Source organism: Acomys russatus, chromosome 19 (assembly GCF_903995435.1).
Source record: "Acomys russatus chromosome 19, mAcoRus1.1, whole genome shotgun sequence".
Taxonomy (NCBI): domain Eukaryota; kingdom Metazoa; phylum Chordata; class Mammalia; order Rodentia; family Muridae; genus Acomys; species Acomys russatus.
This window is the reverse complement of record NC_067155.1, coordinates 46856625-46883025: the sequence shown is the minus strand read 5'-3', so window position 1 is coordinate 46883025 and position 26401 is coordinate 46856625. Positions and strand designations below refer to the sequence as shown.

At 47.4% G+C, this 26401-nt stretch overlaps 2 protein-coding genes across 2 annotated transcripts; both read right to left on the bottom strand.

Moving 5' to 3' along the window:
* Positions 1-771: 771 nt before the first annotated feature.
* On the bottom strand, positions 772-8216 carry Phkg1 (phosphorylase kinase catalytic subunit gamma 1). The gene is made up of 9 exons (XM_051161389.1): positions 8113-8216; positions 7519-7697; positions 7064-7118; positions 4956-5021; positions 3061-3224; positions 2273-2363; positions 1968-2121; positions 1364-1489; positions 772-1096 (listed from the first exon to the last, which is right to left on the bottom strand). The coding sequence occupies exons 1-9, from the start codon at positions 8193-8195 to the stop codon at positions 848-850; spliced, it is 1167 nt and encodes a 388-aa protein (XP_051017346.1). The 5' UTR covers positions 8196-8216; the 3' UTR covers positions 772-847.
* Positions 8217-21488: 13272 nt separating this feature from the next.
* Positions 21489-26163, bottom strand: LOC127202682 (coiled-coil-helix-coiled-coil-helix domain-containing protein 2). The gene is made up of 4 exons (XM_051161388.1): positions 26000-26163; positions 23111-23360; positions 22100-22250; positions 21489-21542 (listed from the first exon to the last, which is right to left on the bottom strand). The coding sequence occupies exons 1-4, from the start codon at positions 26047-26049 to the stop codon at positions 21532-21534; spliced, it is 462 nt and encodes a 153-aa protein (XP_051017345.1). The 5' UTR covers positions 26050-26163; the 3' UTR covers positions 21489-21531.
* Positions 26164-26401: the final 238 nt, after the last annotated feature.

Here is a 26401-nt window from a genome sequence, read left to right as displayed (position 1 = left end):
CACACAAATAAATACATAAGTCTAAAAAAATAAAAATGAAAAAAAACTAAAAATATTGACAGAGATGCACAGACGAAGGCCAGGCGGGGGTGGTGAACACCTTTGGTTTGTTCTTTTAAGATTTTATTATTATGTATACAGTGTTCTGCCTACATGTACACCTGCGTACCAAAAGAGGGCACCAGATCACATTAAAGATGGTTGTGAACCGCCATGTGGTTGCTGGGACTTGAACTCAGGACCTGTGGGAGAGCAGTCAGTACTCTTAACCTCTGAGCCATCTTTCCATCCCCTAGTGCACGCCTTTAATCCCAACACTTGGGAGGCAGAGGCAGGTAGATATCTGAGTTCAAGGCCACCCTGGTCTACAAAGTGAGTCCAGGACAGCCAAGGCTGTGCAGAGAGACCCTGTCTTGAAAAAGAAAGAAAAGTGCACAGTAGGCTTATAACTCGTAGAATATATGTGCGCTGCCTGACATAGCCTCAGCTGCTTTGGATTTATTTATTATCTATTTTTTCCATACCAGCGGTTGAACTTGGGGCCTTACACTCGCCATGGAGTTACATTTCCAGCCCCGTTTTATTTTGAAATAATCATCACTAAGCTGCCCAGGCTGGCCTAGAGCCCGGGATCCTACCGTCTCAGGACAACAGGCAGGCAACTGCACACCCAGCCCCAGCTGTAATTACTGCTGTTGAATGGGTACACCATGCGCATCCAGAGGCGAGCCTTTGAGAGCGCAGAGCAGAGCCCCCTGCTCCTACGCAGAGGCCTACTTGAGACCTCCTCTTCTCCCAGTTCTGAGGTGCACCCTCTGATCGCTTCCCCCTGTGCCCCGCTGCCCCCTCAGAAGTCGTCCTCCTCAGCCAAGGAGAGGAGCACTGCCTTGGGTGTGTTCTCGAAGAGGGCGGCCCTGTTCTGCTGCTGCCCTTTCTTCACCCAGTGGCCATAGATGCGGAAAGCATAGGCGTCGATGAGCCTCCGCAGAGGTCGCAGCGCGTAGGGGTCCCGGATCACGATCTCCCTGGTTACCGGCTTCACCCGACGGTACTGGTAGTAGATCCTTACCGAGGCCAGCACAGTTAGACAGATCACCTGCAGGAGGCAGCACTGAGAACCCTTAGCCCGCAGCGGAGGGAAACCTTAGATGGATTTGGGGGTGCCCTTCATGACGCCCCCTATTCCAAGACCGCAAGCATCTACGGAGATTTAGGCTAAAAGGGTCAGTTAGCTGCAACCAGAAAGTGAGTTGGAACAATGGGTACGAGATGAGGCCCAATTCTAGAATCCCTCATAGGTTAAGGCTCTGGGATCCAACAGCAACCTCCCGCAAAAGCCTTGGGCCGAGTTCAATTTCAGTACCTTGAACTTTCCTCGGGGGCTGAAGTGTCGCACTTCTTCCACCAAGTACTCCTGGAAGAAAGGATGTGCCAGGGCGTCTTCTGCGGAGCAGCGGTCCTGGGGTTGCACCACCAAGAAGCGAGACACCTGTGAGAACGGAAGGGAACTGAGGACACCATTTGGAAGACACAAGGGGGAAGGCCGGGCGGGGAGTGAAGCGGCAGGAGGGGGGGAGGGTCAATCCTGATCCCCAACTCGATAAGACTTAGAGCCATTACTGAAACAGATCTTTTGACCTGTCTGTGAGGGATATTTTAAATCAGTTGAGGTGAAAAGCTCCACCCTAAACGTGGGTGGTTCCAGCTCATGGGCTGGGATCCTGCATGACAGGAGTGAGCTGAGTCCCAGCATTCCTCTCCCCTCTCTCTCCCCTATGTGCTGCGTGATCGGTCTCCTCACACACCTGGAGCCATCAATTGTGAGCCACAAAAAACCCTTCCTTCCGCTATGAGACAAATTGAGGGGTCCCTTCCGAAGGGTCCCTCCACTCTGGGGCATGCTCCCGGTATTGGGGTGCTTTCCCCTCCCGTGTCATCTGGGGGAGCCGGTGAGCATGGCCTCTCACCAAGTCTTTCACTGTGTCTGAGTAGTCATCCCACTCTGGTGAGCCAAACTGGTATTTGCCATCCATGATCATCCTCAACATCAACATCTGCTTCCGGTGCCAGAAGGGCGGGGAGCCAGCCAGCAGCGTGTACATGATAACCCCTGTGCTCCACCTGGAGGGTGGGCAGGGCCACGCGTCACACTGAGCCTCAGGGGTAAGGGAGGCATGCAGGGCTGGCTGGCCATAGTTCATAGCTTCACTGGGGGCATGGGGGGCCAGGTCCGACCTCCTCCCCGCCCCCCACATCTACCTGCATCACTCACATGTCCACCTCCTTTCCATAGCCGGGATGGCTGTCGTCCATGGAGCATTGGATGATTTCGGGGGCCAGATAACTGGGAGTCCCGCAGACCTCTGCAGGAAGAGCCATTGTCAGGACAGGACAGCAGGTGCCCTTGGAAGAAGTTAGCCAAGGAAGCCAAGAGATGGGACCAGGACAGTGCTTGGTAGGCCTCTTCTATTTTATACTCACGGGTAGCAGCAGGGTACACAGGCTCTCAGGGCTGCCACCCACAAATTGCATTCCTAGGTCCTTTTAATCACCCTGGCATGGAGCTAAGGCCATGGAAGTGGAGTCCCAGGTAAGAAAACTTAACCTCAAGAGACATCTAGCCTCTGAAGTAGGATTTTTTTTTTGCTTAGATTTATTTTAATTTTAAAGTGTGTGTGTGTGTGTGTGTGTGTGTGTGTGTGTGTGTGTGTGTGCGCGCGCGCGCGCATGTCTGTGTTATATGAAAGCCAGAGGTCAATGTCAGGTGTCTTCCTTGACTGCTTTCCATCTTGGTTTTGAGACAGGATCGCTCCCTGGCTTGGAGCTGGCTGATTCAGGGAGACTGGCCAGCAATCCCCAAGGGTTCTCTTAGGGGCCCGCCCAAGGTTAGAGGGGATTTGAACTCAGGTCCTCACGCTTGTGTGTCCCATTTTGCCCACTCCTCAGTGAGGGCTGAGCCATCTCCTCAGCCATCCAAGTGCTAGAGTTTTTACTCTGGGGAGAAATTCAGGCGATCTCCATCCCCGAGTCCCTCTGTGGGCCAGGACCATGGTACCAGACCTCGAAGCTTCTCTCCTGGCTGCAGCTGGCAGGAAAAGCCAAAGTCTGTGAGCTTGATGTTCATGTCGTCATCTAAAAGAATGTTCTCCGGCTTCAGGTCTCGATGGACAATGTTGAGTTTGTGCAAGGTGCAGATCACCTCCAGCAGGGCCCGCATGATCTTTCTGAGGAAGTGGATGCAAGCCATTGGCTTGTTTCTCATCTTACTTTACTATTATTATAGTCCTTGTTGTTGTTTTTTGAGACAAGGTTACTCTGTATCGCCCTGGCTGTCCTGAAACTCTCTCTCTGTAGACCAGGCTGAACTCAGAGATCTGCCTGCCTCCACTTCCCAAGTGCTGGGATTAAAATCTTCTACTACTATGCCTAGTTAATTTATTTTATTGTCACAAGGTTTCCTGTAGCCCAGGCTGGCCTCTGACCTACTATGTACCTGAGGATAGCCTTGAACTCCTTATCTTCCTGTTTCTATCTTCCAAATGCTGGGATTAGAAGTCTGTGCCACCATGGCCAGTCCATGACGGTGATGGGAAATGAAATGTTCCAGCATGCTAGGCAAACACTATACCAGCAGAACTGTGGCCTACCCCTATTTTTGCTTTTCGAAACAAGATGTCACATGCAACACAGATTAGTCTTGAACTCATGATCCTCTGGCCTCAGGCCCCTCTATTGGTGAGATTATAGATATTCATTACCATACCTCAGTCTCTTTTATTTTTTTGTTTTGTTTTGTTTTGTACTTCCCCCTAGGTACCAGGGCTGGAAAGCAGGGCCTTAAACATGCTGAGTAAGCATTACACTACTAAGGCACATACCCAGCCCATTGGCTTTTTGTTTGTTTTAAAAATAGGTTGTAGCAGGCCCCAGTGACTCACGCCTGCAATTCCAGCACTTGGCGAAGCAGAGACAGGTGGATCTCTGTGAGTTTGAGGCCAGCCTGGTCTACAGAGCAAGTCCAAGACAGCCAACGCTACACAGGGAAACCCTGTCTTGAAAAACCAAAACAATAAAAATAGATCGTATTTCTTTTTTAATGTGTGTGTGTGTGCCTGAGTGTACATATATGTACTACATGCATGTAGTACCCAAGGAGGTCAGAAGAAGGCATCAGGTCTCTAGAACTGGGGTCACAGACATTTGTAAGCCATCAATATGGGTGCTGGAAACTGAAGCTAGGTTCTCTGAAAGGATAGCAAGTGTGCCAGGTGTGATGGTGCAAGTATTTAATGCCAAAACTCTGTAGGCAGAGACACAGGCAAATCTCTGTGAGCTCAAGGCCACCCTAGCCTTCCTATCAAGTTCCCTGCCAGGCAGGCCTACACAGTGAAGACCCTGTCTCAAAAATCAAAACCCAAAATGAGAGTAGCAAGTGTCCTGATTGAAGGTCAGGTGTGGTGGCGCACACCTTTAATCCCAGCACTCAGGAGGCAGAGGCAGGTGGATCGCTGTGAGTTCCAGTCCAGCCTGGTCTACAAAGTGAGTCCAAGACTGCCAAGGCTACGCAGAAAAGTCCTGTTTCGAAAAAGCAAAAATGAAACAAAACAAAAAACAAGTGCCCTGATTGGCCATCTCTCCAGGCACATTGGCTTAATTTTTGATTCTAGAATTAGGCAAAATGTTTTCCATACAAGAAATAGAGTATTCTTCTAAGCATTACTCTGCCACACAACGTGCAAGAGATTCAGGGAGGCCAAAGCCCACACGCCAACAGCACTGCACGCAATGGAAGAGCCAGCGTAGGCTGGGACAGGCTAGAGTCTAGAGCACAGGTCGAGCCAAGGAGCTGGGAGGTCACAGATGCCAGCGTCACCTCAGATAAAGCACGCACCCCAGGCCTCTCACCACTAGGCACAGTGGTGCTGGTATTTAGAGGAGTAGAGATGGTCCCCTACCTGGTTTCCTTCTCTGTCAAGGTGACCTTCTCAGTGAGGTAGTCAAAGAGTTCCCCTCTCTTCATCCTGTGGGATCAAAGTGTCTCCAAGACCACCGGTTCCTTCCCCCACGCCCAGAGCTGTGTTCCTACCCAGCTGCCGCCAAAGGCAAGGTGGGCTCTTCCTGTGAGGGCAGGACCTTGGGGAGGGAGTGGAGGAGCCCTCTGGGAAGAATTGGAAGAAAAGCAAGGGGCTGGAGAAATATGATGTCTCTGCCCGCCTATGAAAATGTATGCATGGCACCCTGGGGCCGGTCAGCTCTCAGGGTGGAAGCTACCTGAGTCTCAGGCCCAGGACCCCAAAACTAGCTCTAGAGGATTTGGAAGTTTTTGCTAGGAAACAAATGGACAATGTTTGTGTGGTTCTCCCCCTTCCCCCTTTTTTTCCTTCTATGTAACAGAGTATGTCACAATTAATTTAAGGAATAATTTACTTGAGAGAATTATGACAGAAGGTTTGTAGTATTGAAACATTTCATATTGCAGCTGGTGAGCCCTTTAATCTTTTCTGTCTCCTCTCACCTTATTATTTATATAAAAAAAATTTGCAGTAGGGTCTCACCCTGTTGCCCAGGCTAACCTCAAAGCCATGACAATAATCCTCCTGCTTCAGCCCCCTGAGCTGGAGTACAGGGCCCTGACCCTGTGCCCAGTTGTGCTTCGTTTGGTTTTGGTTTGGTTTTTCAAGACAGGGTTTCTCTGTGCTATCTTGGGTATGCTAGACTCACTTTGTAGACCAGGCTGGCCTCGAACTCACAGCGATCCCCCTGCCTTTGCCTCCCTGAGTGCTGGGATTACAGGTGTGTGCCACCGTGCCAGGACCCTCTGTGCCTGGTTTTATCTTTTCCTATTCAACCAAAGGAGAGGCCCTGGGAAGCCCCCTCCCCCTGCCCAGCTGCAGCCGTCCTGCTGCATCTGTGTCCTGTGTAACCTTTGGGGGCAGCTCAAATGTCTTTAACCTTTAGAGAAGTGGCTTGGAGAAGCTATTTTTACTGGTGTCCCAAGGAGCCCTCCAGGGTAAAACTAGATTGCTCTAGCGGAGACCAAGCTCTACGTCAGAGAGGTAAAAAGACTGAACTGAATCTTTTTTTTTTTTTCCTTACGTTTTCTGAGACAAGGTACAGCTATGTAGCACAAACTGGCTTCAGGCTTCTGATCCCTTAGCCTCAGGCTCCCGGGTGCATTGTGCATCCCATTGCAGATATGGGCCGCCAAGCCAGGCGTGGAAGGACAGTTCTCTCCTCTCCGCTCTTCTCTTCTCCCCTCCCACCCATCCCCCTCTTATGTTTGTTTGTGTTTGAGACAGCATCTCTGTATACACTCCGGCTGGCCTAGGACTCACTGTGTAGACCAGGCTGGCCCTAAACTAATTCACTGAGGCACATCAGCTTCTATCTCCCATTAAAGGCATGCATGGCGTCACTCAGAGGATTTGGGCAGGAGGAGGGTGTGATTGGAGAGTTTCTCTGGGTATCCCTGGACAGAACTCACTCTGTAGACCAGGCTGGTCTCAAACTCACAGAGATCTGCTTGCATCTGCTCTCCCGAGTGAGTGCTGGGATTAAAGGTTTGCACCACCACTATACAGCTGGGAAATTTTTCTTTTTCTTTCGGGGTGGAGTGGGGACAGGGCTTCTCTGTGTAGCCCTAGCCATCCTGAAACTCATTATGTAGAACAGGCCGGCCTCAAACTCAGAGATTTGCCTGCCTTTGCCTCCCCAAAACTGGGACTAAAGGCATGGGCTTGGATTTTTTTTCTAATAAAAACTGATCATAAAGCTAGACGGTGATGGTACACACTTTCAATCCCAGCACTCGGGAGGCAGAGGCAGGAGCATCTCTGTGAATTCAAGGCCAGCCTGGTCTACATAGCAAGCCCAGGGCTACCCAACAAGACCCTGTCTAAAAAAATAATTCTTATTTTAAAAAATATATATATAATTTACTTTGCCTTGTGTTTCATCATGGTGGTGGTGGGGTGGTTGTGCTGGCCCCCTGATGGCCTGCTGGGGACTGGTGGAAGATTTCAGAAACCCTAGGGTAACGGTGGCTCCAGGCTTGGGTACTTACAGATCAAACACCAAGAAGAAGAAAGTGTTGGTCTCATAAGTGTCCTTCAGCTGTACTGAAATGGAAAAGGCTGGCTGGTCTCAGGGAGCAGGGGAGCCTTGGCACGGGCCACAGGGCACAGAGGCCAGGCGGGGCTGGCTTCAAAGGCACGGGTGGGCGGGAAGGTGATGGGGCTCGGAGGCAATGACTTCATACTCCCTTTCCCCACCTGCCCCCGCTCCCAACGCTGTACACACACTCTGTCTGAGTAGTCCAGATGGCACCTGTGACCTCTAGCCTCACCAATGGCCTGGCAGAGCCACTGAGCACAAGGGCAGATGGATGAGGAGGCTCTTGATGCACCGACTTGGGTTATTAGGGCTGGATCACTGCAAAGCACGCTGCCATGGTGGGGCTGGGGGTGGGGGTGGGGTGGGGTGGGGTGTGAAGTACCGGGGCTTGGAGGATCCACTCACTGATGTTGGGGTGTCCCGAGACCTTCTGCAGGATGTCCACCTCCTTCAGTGTAGCTTCCCGAAGCTCCTGTACCTCCTGAGAGCTGAAGCTGCCTCCACCGGTGATGTCAATGATTTTTACTGCGTATTCCTGGCATGTGGGCTTGTGGATACAGCGCCTGACCACGCTGCTGACTCCCCTGGTGGGCAGAGAACAGATGGCCTCGGGACTCCACACTCCAGGGGAGTCCTTTACCAAAGGCTACAATCCAGCAGGCTGGAGAGAAAGCTCAGAGATGCAGAGCACTTGCTCTTTCAGAGCAAGTTCCCAGCACCCACAAGGCTCCTAACAACTGTCTGGAGCTTCAGGGGATCTGACACCTGCTTCTGATCTATAAAGACACCTGACACGCATATGGTGCATAAGCATGCATAGGGCAAAACACTTGTATTCACAAAATAAAATTAAAGCAATCAGTAAATCAAAGGCACCGATATTTAGCCCTGTGGGGAGGAGCTAAGGGGTCAGAATGGGGCTCGCGCTGAGGGCGGAGCCAATCTCTATGGACTGGAGGGAGCTACGCTAAGGACTTCCGCAAACGGTCCAAGCCTTACCTGCCCAGGATCTCCTTGGGCTCATAGTTCTCGTAGAAGCCCTGTGCAGAGTGGGAATCGGGGAGAGCCTCATCCCGGGTCATGGTCAGGTAGGTTCCAAAGACTCCTGAAAGGGGTACAGAAAGAAGCAGTCAACTTCCCACTGCTCCCGCCTCTTTTTCTGTTTTCTTTCTTTCCTGTTTTTATTTTATTTTATTTTTGCTTCGAGACAGGGTTTCTCTGTTTTAGCTGTGGCTGTCCTGGAACTACCTCTGTAGACCAGGCTGGCCTCGAACTCATAGACATTTGCCACCACCATAGTTCCAGGACAGCCAGAAATAAAAACAGAGAAACCCTGTCTCAAAATAACAAATAAGTAAATAAATGAAAGGAAGAAAAAAGGCAGGTGTACATGTCTGCGTGTGGGTGACGTGCACGTGAGCGCAGGTACCTGCAGAGGAGAGAAGAGGGCATGGAGCCTGAGATACTGGCGTTATAACAGTTGTGAGCCACCATGCAGGTACTGGGAACCAAACTCTGGTCCCTGCAAGGGCAGCCAGTGTTGTTAACTGCTTCCCCATCTCTCCAGCCCTCACTGTTCCTTCTGTGTTTTCTCTGCACTGTAGCAAAGAGAAAAAGCTTCATAATTTTCTCATGGTACCATCACATTCCTGTGGTACCATTGCATCCCTGTGGTACCATTGCATCCCTCTGGTCCATTGCATCGCTGTGATATCACTGCATCCTTGTGATACCATTGCGTCCCTCTGGTACTATTGCATCCCTGTGGTACCATTGCATCCCTCTGGTCCATTGCATCGCTGTGATATCACTGCATCCTTGTGATACCATTGCGTCCCTCTGGTACTATTGCATCCCTGTGGTACCATTGCATGTCTGGTACTATTGCATCCCTGTGGTACCTTTATATCCCGTGGTACCATTGCATTCCTGTAGTACTATTGCACCCCTATGATACCATTGCATTCCTGTGGCACCATTGCCTTCCTGTAGTATTATTGCATCCTGTGGTACCATTGCATCCCTGTGGTACTATTGCATTCCTGTAGTACTATTGCATCCCTGTGGTACCATTGCATCCCTGTAGTACCTGTAGTACCATTGCATTCCTGCGGTACCATTGCATCCCTCTGGTACCATTGCATTCCTGCGGTACCATTGCATCCCTCTGGTACCATTGCATCCCTGCGGTACTATTGCATCCCTGTAGATTCTCCTTACCTTCCTGCTTCTCCTTCCAGGATGAACTTCCTGCATTTATCACATCAGTCCTCACTTACCTGTCCATCAACAGGTCTGTCACAAACCCTTTTTTATTGTTGCCTAGTCTTTCATTCTGCGAACAATGTCTACTCTTTCTCTTCTTCTTTTGGGTTAAGAGTCTCAGATAGCCCAAGCTGACACTCAACTTGCATTGTAACTGAACCTGGTCTCAAACGCCTGATCTTTCTTCCTCACAACACAGGGAAGAACATCGGTGCCTTTGATTTACTGATTGATTTTATTTTTATTTTATGAGTACAAATGTTTTGCAAGTATTTATGGTTGTATACCCAATGCATGTCTGTGTCTGGTACCCTTAGAGATCAGAGGTTATTGGTTTGGTTGTTTGTTTTTATACCCTTAATCCTGGAACCTAGGAAGCAAAGCCAGAGGAAGGTGGGTCTCTGTGAGTTTGAGGCGAGCCTGGTTTACAGAGCGAGTTCCAGACCAGCCAGAGCTGCACAGAGAAACCCTGTCTTGAAAAACCAAAAAAGAAATAATTTGGCCCAGCGGTGGTGGTGCACGCCTTTAATCCTAGCACTTGGGAGGCAGAGGCAGGCAGATTTCTGTGAGTTCAAGACCAGCCTGGTCTAATCAAGCCCAGGACAGCCAGGGCTCTGTGTAACAGAGAAACCTTATCTCAAAAAAATAAAATAAGGGGGCTTGAGAGATGGCTCAGAGGTTAAGAGCACTGACTGCTCTTCCAGAGGTCCTGAGTTCAATTCCCAGCAACCACATGGTAGCTCACAACCATCTATAATGTGATCTAATATGCACTGTATACATAATAAATAAATAAATGAATCTTTTTTTAAAAAAATATATCTTTATTTAATTTATGTGCATTGGTGTGAGGGTGTCAGATCTTGAAGCTACAGACAGTTGTGAGCTGCCATGTGGGTGCTGGGAATTGGACCCAGGACCTTTGGAAGAGCAGACAGTGCTCTTAACCACTGAGCCAACTCTCCAGCCCAAATAAATAAATCTTAAAAGAAAAGAAAAGAAAGCTCCGGGTGTGGTGGCACATGCCTTTAATTCCAGCACTTGGGAGGCAGAGGCAGAGGCAGTGGATCGATGTGAGTTCAAGGCCAGCCTGGTCTACAAAGTGAGTCCAGGACAGCCAAGGCAACAGAGAGAGACCCTTTCTCGGGAAAACAACAACAACAACAACAACAACAACAACAACAAAAACCAAACCAAAACAAAACAAAAAAGGAAATAATTTATTTAATGTGCCATGGTATTTTGCCTGCAAGTATGTCTGTGTGAGGGCATCAGATCCCCTGGAACTAGAATTACAGACAGCTGTGAGCAGCCATGAAGCATGAAGGTGCTAGGAATTGAACCTGGGTCTTCTGGAAGAGCAGCCAGTGCTCCTGACCACTGAGCAATCTCTCCATCCACCTCTTACTTTTATTTTTGGGAGCTAAGGATAGAGCCCAGGGCATTGAATATGCTTGCCTTGCACTCTACCACTGAGCCACACCCTCAGCCCTGAGCCAGAGTGGCTGAGCTTGGATGTGGAGAAGCTAAGTAAGGTGGCCCATCTTGTTTCAGGAACACAGAGCCTCCTACCAGGGACTTGAACTCCTGTTCAGACCTAGGGACAGAGGAAGGCAGGAAACCACCCAGCAATAGGAAGAGGCAAGCAGGCCAAAGGCAAGACACGTGCCTCTTGCCCACTTCCGAGAAATCCTGGTCTCCCAAGGGGCCCGATTTGCTGACCAGCCAGCCACACAGCGGTTCTGGCTGCCTCGAGCTGGCTGTTGCAGGAAGCCTGGTGTCCAGCTACTGGGTGCCTGGTTACCAGAGGAAGGTTTAGAATAACAACTGTCTCCTTTGCCAATAGCAGGAACCTGGCCTGTGCACCAAACCAGTCAATAGAACCCGAAGGTGTTAGTTCCCCTCAAAACAAAAACAAAAACAAAAATAAAAACAGGCCTGTTTGCTGAAAGGTCATTCTAAAATCCCAAGATGGGCATGTATGCTTTTCTTCTGTTATCACGGCCACACCAGACACCCAGCATGTGTATAACGCCATTCTGTGCACACACCAGGATGCCACCCTGAGCCAGGCTGGCCAAATTTTGCCTGCACACACCTTCTCTGATAATGTGTGTGTGCATTTTCTTGTTCTTAAGCCCTGACCAGAGCGAACCATGGACCTCTATGTACTGTTCCATTAGACCCTTACATTTGTTCCAAGACTTCTTGGGGATGGGGGTTGGGGGGGCTCTAAATAAGAGTAGGAGGCCCAATGTTTGTAACCTAATATCCCTGCCAGAAAGCTAGTCAGACAGCATAGCCAGATAGGTGAACTGCACGAACCCATCTCTCCCAGGTCTGAGGGAAATGGGTCAAACAGATCTGGGGGGTTTCTGTCTTTGCCTCACAACCCCACTGCTCCCCTACTGCGCCCTGGCTACTCACCTTGAAGGCCCTTGAATGGAAGTGACAAGAATTCCAAAGGTCCTGGAGCCCTTGGGAGACGAGGTGACCACAAAGGACTGAAGCTGTGTCCTAGGCAGACACTTGTTGGAGTTGCTCTCTTGCTTTTCTTCTGGGACTCAGTACTTGGTGATGGAAGGCTAGCCTGCCAAAAATAAACCACAACTGCGAACCTGGGATGCAGGCCAAGGTCCAGTAAGGATAGGCCCAGGGTGAAACTACATCAATGGTGACACCTAGTGGAGGCTGGGGAAAGTGCATGTGGCTTGGGACCAGGCAAATGACTCAGAGGAGGCAAACCCTGTTTTTAATTTGTTTGTTTGTTTGTTGAGACAGGGTTTCTCTGGACTTTATAGGCCAGGTTGGCCTTGAACTCAAAGAGATCTGCCTGCTTCTGCCTCCCTGAGTGCTGGGATTACAGGCATTTGCCACCTCACATGGCTAAACCTGTTGTTTCAAAAAAATATTTACTTTTATCCTTCCCCTCACTTTTCCATAAGGCTCCCTGCACTTCACCAAGAACTTCACAAGAAGACAGCAGTCAGCTAACCTGGGCATACGGGTTAGTGGGGCATACGGAGACTGAAGCACCAGCAGCCAAGGACCACACATGGGCCTAGCCCCTACACACATGCACCTGATGGGCAGCCAAGGACCACACATGGGCCTAGCCCCTACACACATGTACCTGATGGGCAGCCAAGGACCACACAAGGGCCTAGCCCCTACACACATGTACCTGATGGGCAGCCAAGGACCACACATGGGCCTAGCCCCTACACACATGCACCTGATGGGCAGCCAAGGACCACACATGGGCCTAGCCCCTACACACATGTACCTGATGGGCAGCCAAGGACCACACATGGGCCTAGCCCCTACACACATGCACCTGATGGGCAGCCAAGGACCACACATGGGCCTAGCCCCTACACACATGCACCTGATGGGCAGCTTGATCTTCATGTGGGTCCCCTAGTAAAGGGAGTGGGGCTGTCTCTGACATGAACTCTTGCGTGCTTTTCAATCACTTCCCACTGGCAGGCTGCCTTGCTGGCCTCACTGGAAGAGGATGCACTCAGTTCTAATGTGACATCATGTGCCTTGGTGGGTTTGGTGGGGAGGGGCTCCCCTTTTATGAGTAGTAGGAGAGGGGTGATGTGGGGAAGAGAGAGAGAGGATGGGACTAGGAGGAGAGGAGGGAGGGGCTACAATTGCTATGTAAAGTGAATAAAAAATATTTACTTTTGCTTGGTGGTGATGGCGCAAGGCCTTTAATCTCAGCACTCAGGAGGCAGTCCTGAGTTCGATTCCCAGCAACCACGTGGTGGCCCACAACCATCTAGAATGAGATAGGTGCCCTCTTCCGGCCCTCTCAGGAGCATCAGAGCAATATCATAGGGCAAGCTATAGGTAGAGGTCTCAGATATCAAAACAGCCGGTGCTTTAATTGCGCGGTAAAGTGGGCCATTTACAAAGAAACAGTAAGGTTAAAAGTTCTAGACATCAAAATAACAGGTGCACTAACTTTGGAGTAAATGGTACTTGTAGAAGAGCACAAGGAGCTTCTGGCCATGATGGTAAAGATATGCCAAGACTTCCAGGGCATTGTAGGCACTGGGGGAAGGGAAAACATTGGTCTAGGGATTGTCAATCCAAGAGAGAAGTACAAGGTAATTTCTTGTCATCAGGAAACAAAAAGAGGGGCCTGTTAGCTCCAGGCCCCAGAGCAAACAAGAGGAACTGTCTTTCTTTGGTCAGCTGGGAGGCAACAAACTTGCAGGAAAATGAAGACTAAGTACTGATGATTCAATGCATGCTACTGAACGTAGTGCAGCTTTGGATCTGGCCTCAGATAAATCTTTTCCACTATCTCCACAGGTTGAATGTTACAAAATAACCACTGGTGTTTAAGGTCCTTTACCTTCAGGGGCAGTAGGAATAATCTTGGGAATATTGTGTATCCTGGTATTATAGATGAGAATTGTAAGGAAGAAATTAAAATCATGGTATATGTAAGGAAGGAGATGCAAATTAATGTAGGGGATAGAATTGCTCAGCAGTTATTGTTTCTTTATATCAAGGGCAAAGCTGAACCAGCAGAAAGAACAGGTGCATTTGGGAGTACTGGAAGAACTGTGATCTGGCAAACAATGGGTTTGATCAGAGACCTAAATTAATGGTACAAATGAATGGCATTGAAATAGGTTTGCTGGATACAGAAGCAGATGTCACGATCCTTTCTCAAAAGTATTGGAATCCAGGTGGGCCACTTCTGAAGGTTTATACACAGTTTATAGGAATTGGTTAATTGTCTCAAATAAGGCAAAGTGTACAGTGGATTAAGTGTGTGGGACCAGAAGGGCAGACAGGGAAGCTGAGATTCTATGTGGTGGACATACCTATAAATTTAAGGGGAAGGAATCTTTTACAACAATGAGATACTCACCAGGTATGGTGGCCCACACCTTTAGTCCCAGCATTCAGGAGGCAGAGGCAGGTGGATTGCTGTAAATTTGAGGCCAGCCTGGTCTACAAAGTGAGTCTAGGACAGCTAAGGCTACACAGAGAAACACTGTGTCAAAAAACCAAAACCAAAACCAACCAACCAACCAAAACACAATTATTATTCCTGCAATCACAGAGACGAGACAGACAGTGATGAAATTAGGGGTGACATGGTAGATGCTCCTAGGGAAGGTATTGCTGTGTAATCAAGAACGATCACGAGCTGTGCCCATTGTCCAGACACAGGACTTCACAGGCATTGAGTTTCCAAATTTATAAAAGGGGCCACTGCTGATACACCAACAGCCTTGTCCTTAAACCTGTGTGGCAGGAGTAGTGGCCCATAACAAAAGAGAAATTGCAGGCACTTCAACAACTGGTCCAAGAGCAGCTGGAGGCTCACCGTATAGAAGAGTCTACCAGTCCGTGGAATTCCCTTGTGTTTGCTGTAAAGAAGAAATCAGGAAAATGGAGGATGGTAACGAATTTAAGAGCAGTGAATAGAGTAATTCAACCAATGGGTCCTTTGCAGCCTGGAATTCCTTTATCTTCTTTGTTACCTAGGTCATGGCCTGTAATAGTAATTGACTTAAAAGATTGTTTTTTCACAGTACCTTTGCATCAGCAGGACAAGGAAAGGTTTGCTTTTTCAGTACCTCCTCTGAACAGTAGATCCAATGTCATTGGAAAGTACTTCCACAGGGAATGTTGAATAGTTCAACTTCTTGTCAATACTTGGTGCAACAACTGTTAGAAATAATTCATAGGCAATTTCCTCAATCTATCATTTACCACACATGGACCATATTTTGTTTGCTGATTCTGACGCAGATACTTTAGAGAAAATGTTTAAGGAAACACAAAGAATTCTGCCATGCTGGGGGTTACAGATTGCTCCAGAAAAAATAGAAATGGGGGCTGGGTGGTGGTAGCACACACCTTTAATCCCAGCATTCAGGAGGCAGAGGCAGGAAGATTGCTGTGAGTTCAAGGCCAGCTTGGTCTACAAAGCGAGTCCAGGACAGTCAAGGCTACACAGAGAAACCCTGTCTTGAAAAATCAAAAAACAAAAACCAACCAACCAAACAAACAAACAAACAAATGGGATATTCAATTACCTATTTGGGCTATAAAATAACTCAACAAAAATTCGACCACAAAAAGTACAGATCCCGGGGCTGGAGAGACGGCTCAACGGTTAAGAGCACTATCTGCTCTTCCAGAGGTCCCGAGTTTAAGTCCCAGCACTCACATGGCAGTTCACAACAGTCTCTAACTCTGGTTCCAGAGGATCCGACATGTTCTCACAGACGTACATGCAAGCAAAACACCAATGCAAATAAAATAAACAATTAGAAAAAAAAAGAATGGGGACATAATTAAAAAAAAAAAAAAGTACAGATCCCTAGAGACCAGTTTGCAATTCTTAATGATTTTCAAAAATTGATGGGAGATATTAACTGGCTGAGGCCTACAATTGGATTAGCTAATTATGAGTTGTTTCAAACATTAGAAGGGGATTCAGATTTAAGCAGTCTAAGGTGTCTAACGGCTGAAACAGAAAAAGAGTTAATTCTGGTAGAACAAAGACCACAAGATGCATATGTGGATAGAACTGATCCTGAGCTTGGTTGTATTTTGGTTATTTTGCCTTCAACTCCTTCTCCTACTGGACTCATTATGCAAAGGGAAGATAAAATCATGGAATGGATTTTCTTAGCACATAAACAAAATAAAAATAGAAGACATACATAGAAAAATTCTGAATTAATTATAAAAAGTAGACTAAAACTTTGTCAATTGTCAGGAACAGATCTGGTGGAAATTGTAGTGCTTCTTACTAATGCTGAGATGATGTCCTTATGGATCATCAATGAAGATTGGCAATGAGCTTGTAGTAACTACCTGGTAGAAATTAATAACAAATACCTGAAAAGCAAATGTTTGTAGACTATAAAAAGAACTGGATCCTTCCTCATATTGTAAAGAGAACATCAATTCCAGAGGCATCAACCTTCTTCTTCTTTTTTTTTTTTAAGATTTATTTATTATTATGTATACAGTATTCTGCCTGCATGCACACCCACAGGCCACAAGAGGGAATCACATCACATTACAGATGGCTGTGAACCACCATGTGCTTGCTGGGAATTGAACTCTGGACCTTTGGAAGAGCAGGTGGCACTCTTAACCACTGAGCCATCTCTCCAGCCTGGCATCAACCTTCTATATTGATGCAAACAGGATGGGACTGGGAGGTTATGTCAGATAAAATAACCAAGGTGATCAAAAGCCCATATAACTCAGTACAAAAATCAGAATTGGAGCCGGGCGTGGTGGCGCACACCTTTAATCCCAGCACTCGGGAGGCAGAGGCAGGCGGATCGCTGTGAGTTCGAGGCCAACCTGGTCTACAAAGTGAGTCCAGGATGGCCAAGGCTACACAGAGAAACCCTGTCTCGGAAAACCAAAAAAAAAAAAAAAAAAAAAAAAAAAAAAATCAGAACTGTGTGCAATCCTAATGGTGCTGTTAGATTTTCCTGAATCTCTGAATATAATTACTGGCTTTCAATATGCAGAGTTGTTTTGCATATAGAAACTGCTGAATTTACTCCTGATAACTCAGAGTTGACTTTGTTTTTATGGAATTGCAACAAGCCATCAGAAGTAGACACTATCCCTTGTATATTATTCATATTCGGTCTCATACAGGATTACAAGGTCTTTTGGCATGAAGAAATGAGGAAATTGACCAGTTACTAATAGGAAATGTGTTAGAAGCCTCAAATTTTCATGAAAAGCATCATGTTAACAGTAAAGGCTTAAAGAAAAAAAATTTCTCTATTACTTGGCAACAAGTCAAAGACATAATTAAAGTGTCCTACATGTTCTTTGTATAACCAAACTCTATTGCCTGCCAGAAGTAACCCTAGGATACCAAAAGGCATGGAATCTGCCAGATGGATGTTTCATTTTCCAGAATTTGGAAAACAAGGGGGCTAGAGAGAATGGCTCAGTGGTTAAGAGCACTGACTGCTCTTCCAGAGGTCCTGAGTTCAATTCCCAGCAGCCACATGGTGGTTCATAGCCATCTATAATGTGATCTAATGCCCTTTTCTGTCATGCAGGCAAGCACTGTATACATAATAAATAAATCTTGAAAAATATATTTTAAAATTTTTTTCTTAATATTGGTGAAAAAGGAGTAACAGCAGCTGAGAGACATTGGGTTATAGGAAAAACTGAGGAACTAGAACAAACAATATATTGTAAGGATTTGTTGACAATGGACTGGAAACCTGCAACCATTTTGAGATGGGGACATGGCTATGCTCATGTATTATCTATAGAGAGTGAAAAAATATGGTTACCGACAAACCTTATGAAGATCAGATCTGACCAGGGAGGACCTCCTACTACCGGAAACATGAATGTGTTTGTACAGCAAGGCAATCTTTCTCTCTCCCTGCACCCCCCCCCCCCCCCGCCCTCCCTCCCCAGCTCCAGACAGGGTTTCTCTGTGTTATCTTGACTGTCCTGGACTCACTTTGTAGACCAGGCCGGCCTCAAACTCAGTGATCCACCTGCCTCTGCCTCCCGAGTGCCAACCGCCCAGGTAGTTGATAGAAATTTAAGATTTTGTTCAACTTTTTACTTTATGTATTGTACATGTTGTATATTGACAATTTTGTTCATTTGCTTAATGTATTGTACATATGCACCTCATTTAAAAATGTGATGTTTAGTTATAGTCTTTTTCTGCTTTTTGTTTTTGTTTTGTTTTGTTTTTTGTTTTTCGAGACAGGGTCTCTCTGTGTAGCCTTGGCCATCCTGGACTCACTTTGTAGACCAGGCTGGCCTCGAACTCACAGCGATCCGCCTGCCTCTGCCTCCCGAGTGCTGGGATTAAAGGCGTGCGCCACCACGCCCGGCTTTGTTTTTTTTTTTTTTTTTAATTTTTTATTATTAATTTATTCTTGTTGCATCTCAATGGTTATCCCATCCCTTGTGTCCTCCCATTCTTCCCTCCCCTTTTTCCCTTATTCCCCTCCCCTATGACTGTTCCTGAGGGGGATCACCTCCCCCTGTATATGCTCATAGGGTATCAAGTCTCTTCTAGAAACCTACAAGTAGAACATCATGATAGGCAGATTTGGGCCCAGGGGTCCCGCTCAAACTAAGGCACCAGCCAAGGACAATACAGGCGGTAAACTTTAAACCTCTTCCCAGATCTAGCCAATGGTCAGAACATTCTCCACAGTTGAGTGGAGAGTGGGAAATGACTTTCTCACGTACTCTGGTGCCTCACATTTGACCATGTCCCCTGGAGGGGGGAGACCTGGTGGCACTCAGAGTAAGGACAGCAGGTTAGTTATAGTCTTATGAGAGCTAACTATTACAAACTATTCAGGACAGTGGGAGATACAAGTTAGTAGTTAGTCACCTATAAATCTTATTTGTAGTCTTGTTAGATACTAGTTTAATTACAGAAGCTTTAGTTTCTTGTATGTTTTCTTTTTTAAAGATTTATTATGTATAGTGTTCTGACTGCATATATACTCGCAGGCCAGAAGAGGGCACAAGATCTCATTATAGATGGCTGTGAGCCACTATATGGTTATTGGGAATTGATTTTAGGACCACTGGAAGAGCAGTCAGTGCTGGTAACCTCTGAGCCCTCTCTCTCCAGCCCCATCTTCTGTGTTTTCATGGTGAAGCAAATAGTGCATAGCTACAAACAACCAATGCTTGTCTACTTAGATATACCAAGATAGGTCAGAGAAAAAACTGACTGTTCTTGCTTGCCTGCACTTTTCTTATTAGGCAATATTTCCTTAAGTCTCTGATGTGGTTGAAGACTAGATGGCCATAGTATTACTAGTTAAAGAACTAAAAACATGTTTAGAGGTTGATAAATGTAAATTATAATAAAGTGATTTAACAAAACTTTAAACCGTGTAAGACTCAGAAGCATAGGACAGTGAAATAATTTCTCCTAGATTGTCAAATACAAATGGACTGGTCCTCGTAAATATAATTTTTACTGGATAATTTTCATATATTGTATATAGTTTTTTTATTTAATAGAAGGGGAAATATGTAGTGGATGTACCCATGTTTTTGTTTTGATCCTAAGTCTGGGATAGGGAAAAGAATTGTGAGAAGAGGTGATGTATATCCACTAGAAGATGAGCCACCTCATGTAGGGACTTGGTTTTTAGCAGCCGAAACCCTGAGAGGATATATATAAACCCAAAGCAAGAGGTGGGGGCTTTTTTGGGTCTTGGTATTGTTTGGCTGTTTGAGTTGCTCCTAGAGAGAACCACTCCAGAGAATGCTTCGGGGCTCCGGGTTCCAGCTGCTGTTTCAGCAGCAACTTTGGTGGAATTGCTTGTGGGCTAAAATCCTGCTAACTATGCCATGAGAATTGCTCCCAGAAATTGAGTCCAAAAAGGTCTACTTCTCCTGCTCCCTTAAGCTTTTTCTCTCCTATCTAGGGTAGATGGGTTGGAAGGGAGGTGTAAGCATTAAAGAACCCCAAATAAAGTAGGGTTGAAAAAGGTAGAGACTACACACATGCCTTTGATCCCAGCAATCTGGAGGCTGAGGCAGGTGGATCAATCGGAGCTGAGGACAGCCAAGCTTACAAAGTGAGTCCAGGACAGGCAGGGCTGTTACACAGGGAAATCCTGTCTTGAGAGAACAAAAGAAAAAAAAGAGCAGTGGCTGCTCTTGTGGAACTCAGGCACTAGACACACTAGGCACACTTTAGACACACCAAGACAAAACACACAAATAAAAATAAACCATCAAAACTGGGCATGGTGGCACAGGCCTGTGGTCCCACACTCGGGAGGCAGCGGCAGGTGGGCTGATGTGAATTTGAGGCGAGCCTGGTCTACAAAGCAGGACAGTCAAGGATACACAGAGAAACCCTGTCTCAAAAATCAAAAAAAAAAAAATTAAGCCGGGCATGGTGGCGCATGCCTTTAATCCCAACACTTGGGAGGTAGAGGCAGGCGATCACTATAAGTTTGAGGCCAGCCTGGTCTACAAAGTGAATCCAGGACAGCCAAGGCTACACAGAGAAACCTGTTTTGAAAAAACAAAACAAAAAGCAGCAGCCATTTGGCACAAACTAATGCCCCTTGAGAATCAGTGCTTTTGAAATTAAAATGTGCTCAGGGTTGCACCCTGCTCTCAAAAGTTGTACTCTTGTGTTGTTCTGAGTTAGCCAACAGTTAGTGTTAACAATTGCCCACACAATGAGGCACAGGACTCCTTTGCAACAAGAATAAGAACCAAGGATCCTTGCGGTGTGGAATCCTGTGGGTGAGGATTCCATGCTGCTATGCACCTTCTGTAGAAGTAACACTTTCATGGGGCCCCTGGGCCAGAGCAGCTGCAACCATTAAATAAGCAGCTTGACTGATGGTGAGTTTTGCCTTACGAAAACACCCAGTAAAGGGCCAGATCAGCTGGGTGGGAGCTAATTACCCACCCAAGACCATGGTGACCCTTCAGAAGTCGAAGGTTAGATATTTACACCATGATTCACAACAGTCGCAAAATTAGTTATGAAGTACCAACCAAGTCATCTTATGGTTGGGGAATCACCACATGAGGAGCTGAACTGTGTGTAAGGGTCACACCATAGATGATTCTGACATGAACTCTGGTGGCCCCTATTTGACCACTTCTCCTTGCTGGGTAGGCCTGATAGGCCGTGATCATATGGTGGGGAGAAGGTCCCCTTCTGTCAACAGGCCTAGGGGAGGGGAACAGGGTGAAAGAGAGAAGGGGGAACAGGAAGATACAAGTGAGGGGACAATAATCTAGTTGTAATTTGAGTAAGTTATTTAAATGTAAAAATAAAAGGATCACACCACAGGACTAGATGAATGAAAGGCATGCTGATAGAGCTGTGTTCTCCTACAAACAGCATGGTGCTCTTACCACAACACAATAAGATGACCACACACCTCTGAATGACTTTATATTAACCCACTTTATATTAACTCACAAAACACAAGGCCAACCACTTGCCCAGCCACCAACACTACACGCCTCAGCGAACATCTGTAATTAAAACTCTTTCATGGCCGTTCTGAAGCAACGGAGCTTTAGAAATAAGGGTCCATATTTGCACTATCAAACTTCGTAACGCCAATTTACATTTCTTCAGTTTGAATTTCTTGATTAGATTAAACCTGTTTAAAAAAAAAAAAAGATTACAAGATATTAAAAAATACCTTCCAAAAAAAAAAAAAAAAAAAAAAAAATACCTTCCATTCCCAACAACTGAAGCCTGCCAGGCCCCTTCCTTTTTTGTTTTTCAATCTGTGGGTCTCCACACTTTTCAAGAGTCACAGCAGATATTTTACACAACATTAACAAAATTATAGTTACGAAGTAGCAACAAAAGTTAAGAGGCCTCTACAACTCAAGGACTGTATTAAAGGGTTGAACCATTTAGAAAGTTGAAAAGCCACTGATTTAATTGAAGGTAGGAAAACAGAAACAAGCATTCAACTGCTAAATTTATAATAGTCTTACTGGGGCAAGGTATGGTGCTGCAGGCCTTTAACCCCAGCACTCTGGAGACAGAGGCAGCAGATCTCTGGAGGCCAGCCTGGTCTACAGAGCGGGTTCCAGGACACCGAATGCTGTCTAGAGAAACCCTGTCTCAAACAAAGTCCTACGGGGACTTAACTCTAGCACCCTATGGGTTCAGGACTATCACTCTGACAGATGACAAGCCACCTACCATTTGCAATTCTGCACTGCCGCAGCACCTCGTTGAAGCCCTCACACAGCTTGACGTCACTCTGGTTCTGGGCACACTCCAGAAACTGCTTGATCTCAAGAGAGCAAGGCCCACGAGACTGCTGGTCCAGCAGCTGGGATCCCTGAGGCTCCTGCCAAGACACAATATTAGGTCCTCCTGGGGAAGGGTAGGGCCACCCACACAAGGGCAGAACTCACACACTGGGAGCTGGGGAAACAGCTAGAAAGTTTTCCCTTCAGAAACACGGCAGGCCTCATGGCTTTATCTGTAATAGCAACACTTGAAAGGACAGTCTTGAAGACCGCGACAACTTTGAAGCCAGCGTGGGTCACACTGTAAAGACTTTGTCTCTAGTAGGAACCCAAAATAAGTGTAAGTACTGAATGCCAAGGCAAGAGGATTGCCATGAGTTCAAGGCTAGCTTGAGTGAAATCCTCTCAAAACCAAGTGTCACCCAAAGAGAAAATGGCCATTTTACAGTGAGGTGGGTTGTAATTCCAGTGTTCTCCTTGATGCTAGCCTAAGGTCTACCTCAAAGCATGCTATTCGAGTATGTGGATGGGTGTGCCCCTGGGCGACCAAGCAAACGCCGGGCATCTTCCTCCTACCACTCCCTTCCTTACTGGCTTGAGACAGGGCCTCTCACTGAACCAGAAGCCAGTTACTTCTGCCCATCTGACAGCCAGCCACGCTGTGGCATATGCTTGTCTCAGCCCCACAACGCAGGAGTTACAGCTAAGGATGGCAAGGCATGGCTTTTTGTGGGATCATGGCATTGGAACTGGGGGCCTCCTGCTAGCAGAGTCAGTGCTCACTCACTGAACTACACCCCAGCACACCCCACTTAAAAATACTGAGACAGCACCACTCTTTACTCAGAAGCATTGTGGACCTTAAGTTAAACACAGGTTCCTACATTAAAGATGCGTTCCAGCGGCCAACTTTCCCCAGAAAATAAGAGTGGGGAAAGAAAAGCTGCCCAAATCTTACCTGGTAAGTGATGTCAGGCTTTGCGGGCTCAGCGTTACCTCCTCCACTGAAGCCCCCAGTGATGGCGTGACCCAGGGTGTGCCCCACGGCAGAGCCCACGGCCACACCCGCTGCAGTGGTTGCCATCTGGGCCATCAGGCCTGGCTGCCGGGGTGCAGCGGCAGGTGAGCCAACTGCAGATGGTGCAGCTGCTGCTGGAGGCTGAGCTGCAGGTGCTCTTCTGGGAGCAGCCCTCATTTGAGGGGCTCGGCTAGAAAAGGACAAAACCAATCAGTTTCCAGTTCCAAATGGCTTTAAAAATCTACTGAAGAAATCAAACGGGCCAGGTTCAGTGGCACACAGCTGTAATGCCAGCACTGAGAAGCTAGACACAGGAAGAACCAGCAGCTCAGGGTCATCCTGAGCCACATAGGGATAGCTTCCCCTTTTCTACACACTTTATCATTATTTTGAAACATGGTCTCTCTGTGTGGCCTTGGCTGTCCTGGACTCAGTTTGTAGACCAGGCTGGCCTTGAACTCACTGTGGTCCACCGAGTGCTGGAATTAAAGGCATGTGCCACCACCACCCGGCTTTATTATTTTTTTGAGAGTATAATAACTACAACACTTTTGTTCCCTAACTGCTCTCCAAACCTCTTTCCATATAACCCTTCTTGATCTATTTCAAATTCATGGCTCCCTTTTTCATTGTTATGTGTATATGCACACATTACTAAATACAATCTGCCTCAGTCTGTATATGTTCTCAGCGCTGACCACTTAGTGTGCTCTCCCAGGGGAAGAGTGTTTCTTTCTCCTGCTCTCAGCGTTCCTTAGTTGCTGGTATTCTCTGTGTAGGGCTGAGGTCTTGTGGACTTTCCACCTTACACTTTGGCATATCTACTGTCCTCCTTGTTCTACAGAGGGACTTTGAAGCCAGTCTGAGAATCAAAACCCTGATCTCAAAACCAAAAAAAGAGCAAGGCTAGGCACAGTGGCAGACACCTTTAATCCCAGCACTCAGGAAGCAGTCAGGTGGAAGCTCAGCTCCAGGCCACCTGACACCTCTGCCATTCATTTGCATATACAGTTACAGAAAAAGGCGAGAAAGACCTGCCAGCATTTCTTTTAACCCCAGACAGATCTCTGTGAGTCCCAGAACAGCAAGACCTATAGAGCAAAGAGCTTTCATTGCATTATTCTGTGAGTATCAAAAATATCAGACTGTTGTTGCTCCGGAGTAAATATTAGATAAAGGAGTAGTTCTGACCTAGTTGACTTCTCAGTCAAGATTTGGAGCTAGGCCTGGCATGGTGTACAAGCCTTTTTTTTCTTTCTTTCTTTTTTTTGGGGGGGGGGGGTACAAGCCTTCAATCCCAGCACAGGCAGAAGCAGGTGGATCTTTGTGAGTTCAAGGCCAGCCTGGTCTTCAGCCAACACTACACAGAGAAATCCTGTCTCGAAGGGAAAAACAAAACAAAAAAAGATTTAGCGCTAGAGGAGGGGCCCGTGAAATGACTCACTGTAGAAAGGTTCTTGACAACCTGAGGTTGATTCCGGGAACCCACAATGTGGAAAGTAGCGCCTAGCTCCCACAAGATGCCCTTTGACCTTAACACATACAGACATAAACATACCAGTAGTTCCAGCTACTCAGGGAGTGAACAAGACAAGTTAGCACATTTAGGACCAGTGTGAACGAGGGAGAAATCCACTCAAAAGTCAACATAATCCAAGACAGTTATGAGGTAAATGTTAGGATGTAGACCAATGCCTTCATTTTACCCATTAGGAAAGGTTAAGTCCCCAGGATATGGCACTGTGATCCGTATCTTTAATCCCAGCCCTCAGGAGCTAGAAGCAGTTGATTTCCAGGCCAGCCAAGGCCACAGTGAAATCATCTCAAACAAAACAAACCACCCCCTCACCCCCCTTCCAAAATCAAGTAGGGGCGGGGGTGGGGGACTGGAGTAGAGAAAGGAACCTGTTGGAACTGCAACTTTTAGTAACCTTTTTTTGGTTTTTGGAGACAGGGCCTCTCCATGAACTGGTAGCCACATTATTGCCTTTGAGTAGACAGAGGTACTGGGGGGCTATAAGGACACCAATACCACCATATGCACAGTCCTGAGGTTCACTCCCAATACTTTGATCTTATTCACCCAAAGTGGGAAAGCCATCTGCAATGTGGATGCTGCCAACATTTCCTCTTGTTTTCATGTGCGCTGGCGGGATGTCTCAATAGAGCGCTTACCACCGTTAGAGATCCTGGACCCAAGTGGTGGAAGTAGGGAACTCTAAATCTTAGGCCCCATACATGGCAGGCGCCACGCACTTTTTTTTTTTTTCCCCCTTCCCGAGACCGGATTTCTCTGTAGCCTTGGCCATCCTGGACTCACTCTGTAGACCAGGCTGGCCTGCGAACTCACACAGATCTGCCTTGCCTCTGTGTCCCGAGTGCTGGGATTAAAGGCGTGCGCCACCAAACACAACTATCTAGCCGGACGGAAGTGGAGTCGGGGGAAAAAAATCAAGGAAGGGCAGCTAGACTTACATGGAGTTCGTTAGCCTGAGGGCCTCGGGGGGTGGGGGGGAAACAGTAAGAAAAAAATACCTCCCCCCCCCCACCCCCCCACTCCTAGAGCTGCTTTCCCCGCCTCCTTTGTATGTAGACTACGTAAGGCCCTTCCCCCAAGCAGTCTAGAGCAAAGGTCACGCTTTAGCGTCCTCTCCGGGACAGCACAGAGCGTGTCCTCCTTCTCGGGGAGTCCTCCTCCCCAGCCGCGGATCCCTTCCCCCGACAGTTCGCCACCGTCTGTCTCACCACCAGCGGCCTAACCCACTCTTTGGCTTCGGAACCTCGCCATGGCCGCCGGCTCTCGGTCCCCAGAGCCTAGGAGGGTCTCACCTGGCCGGAGGGGCCACCCGAGAAGTGCGGCTTCGGCTTCCACGCGGCATCCTTCTCGCTAGTAGCAACCTCTGCCTTCAGAGACGACTAACTGCGAAACTCCCACCAGCGTCCAGCAATTTCTATCAAGGAGAAAGGAAGAGTGGAGGCGGTGCCTCAGCACGCAACCAATCAGAGCCCAGGAGAAGCAGGGCACTGAAGGTCATTGGAAGAACAAGACGTCGGTTACGAGGAAACGCGGAGGCGGGGCGTCCTGCTCCCGGAAGTCGAGAGCTTGGCGACGAGGTGGTGTAGCTAACCGGAAGTTCCTGGGGTTGTCCTCTCAAATCTTGTCCTCCTATTCATGATGGTTTGGTTTTTGCTTCCGTGAACGAGTGGCTTCGACTACAACCCAGGCTGTCT

Coding starts and splice junctions, on each gene's coding strand:
- Phkg1 (XM_051161389.1), bottom strand. CDS start 8,195: ATGACCCGGGATGAGGCTCTCCCCGATTCCCACTCTGCACAGGGCTTC. Junction 2,364..3,060: donor GCCAGGAGAGAAGCTTCGAG/GTCTGGTACCAT, acceptor CTCTTCCTGCAG/AGGTCTGCGGGACTCCCAGT. Junction 2,122..2,272: donor TATGGAAAGGAGGTGGACAT/GTGAGTGATGCA, acceptor CCCACCCTCCAG/GTGGAGCACAGGGGTTATCA.
- LOC127202682 (XM_051161388.1), bottom strand. CDS start 26,049: ATGCCGCGTGGAAGCCGAAGCCGCACTTCTCGGGTGGCCCCTCCGGCC. Junction 23,361..25,999: donor CGGGTGGCCCCTCCGGCCAG/GTGAGACCCTCC, acceptor GTCCTTTTCTAG/CCGAGCCCCTCAAATGAGGG. Junction 22,251..23,110: donor AGCCTGACATCACTTACCAG/GTAAGATTTGGG, acceptor GTGTCTTGGCAG/GAGCCTCAGGGATCCCAGCT.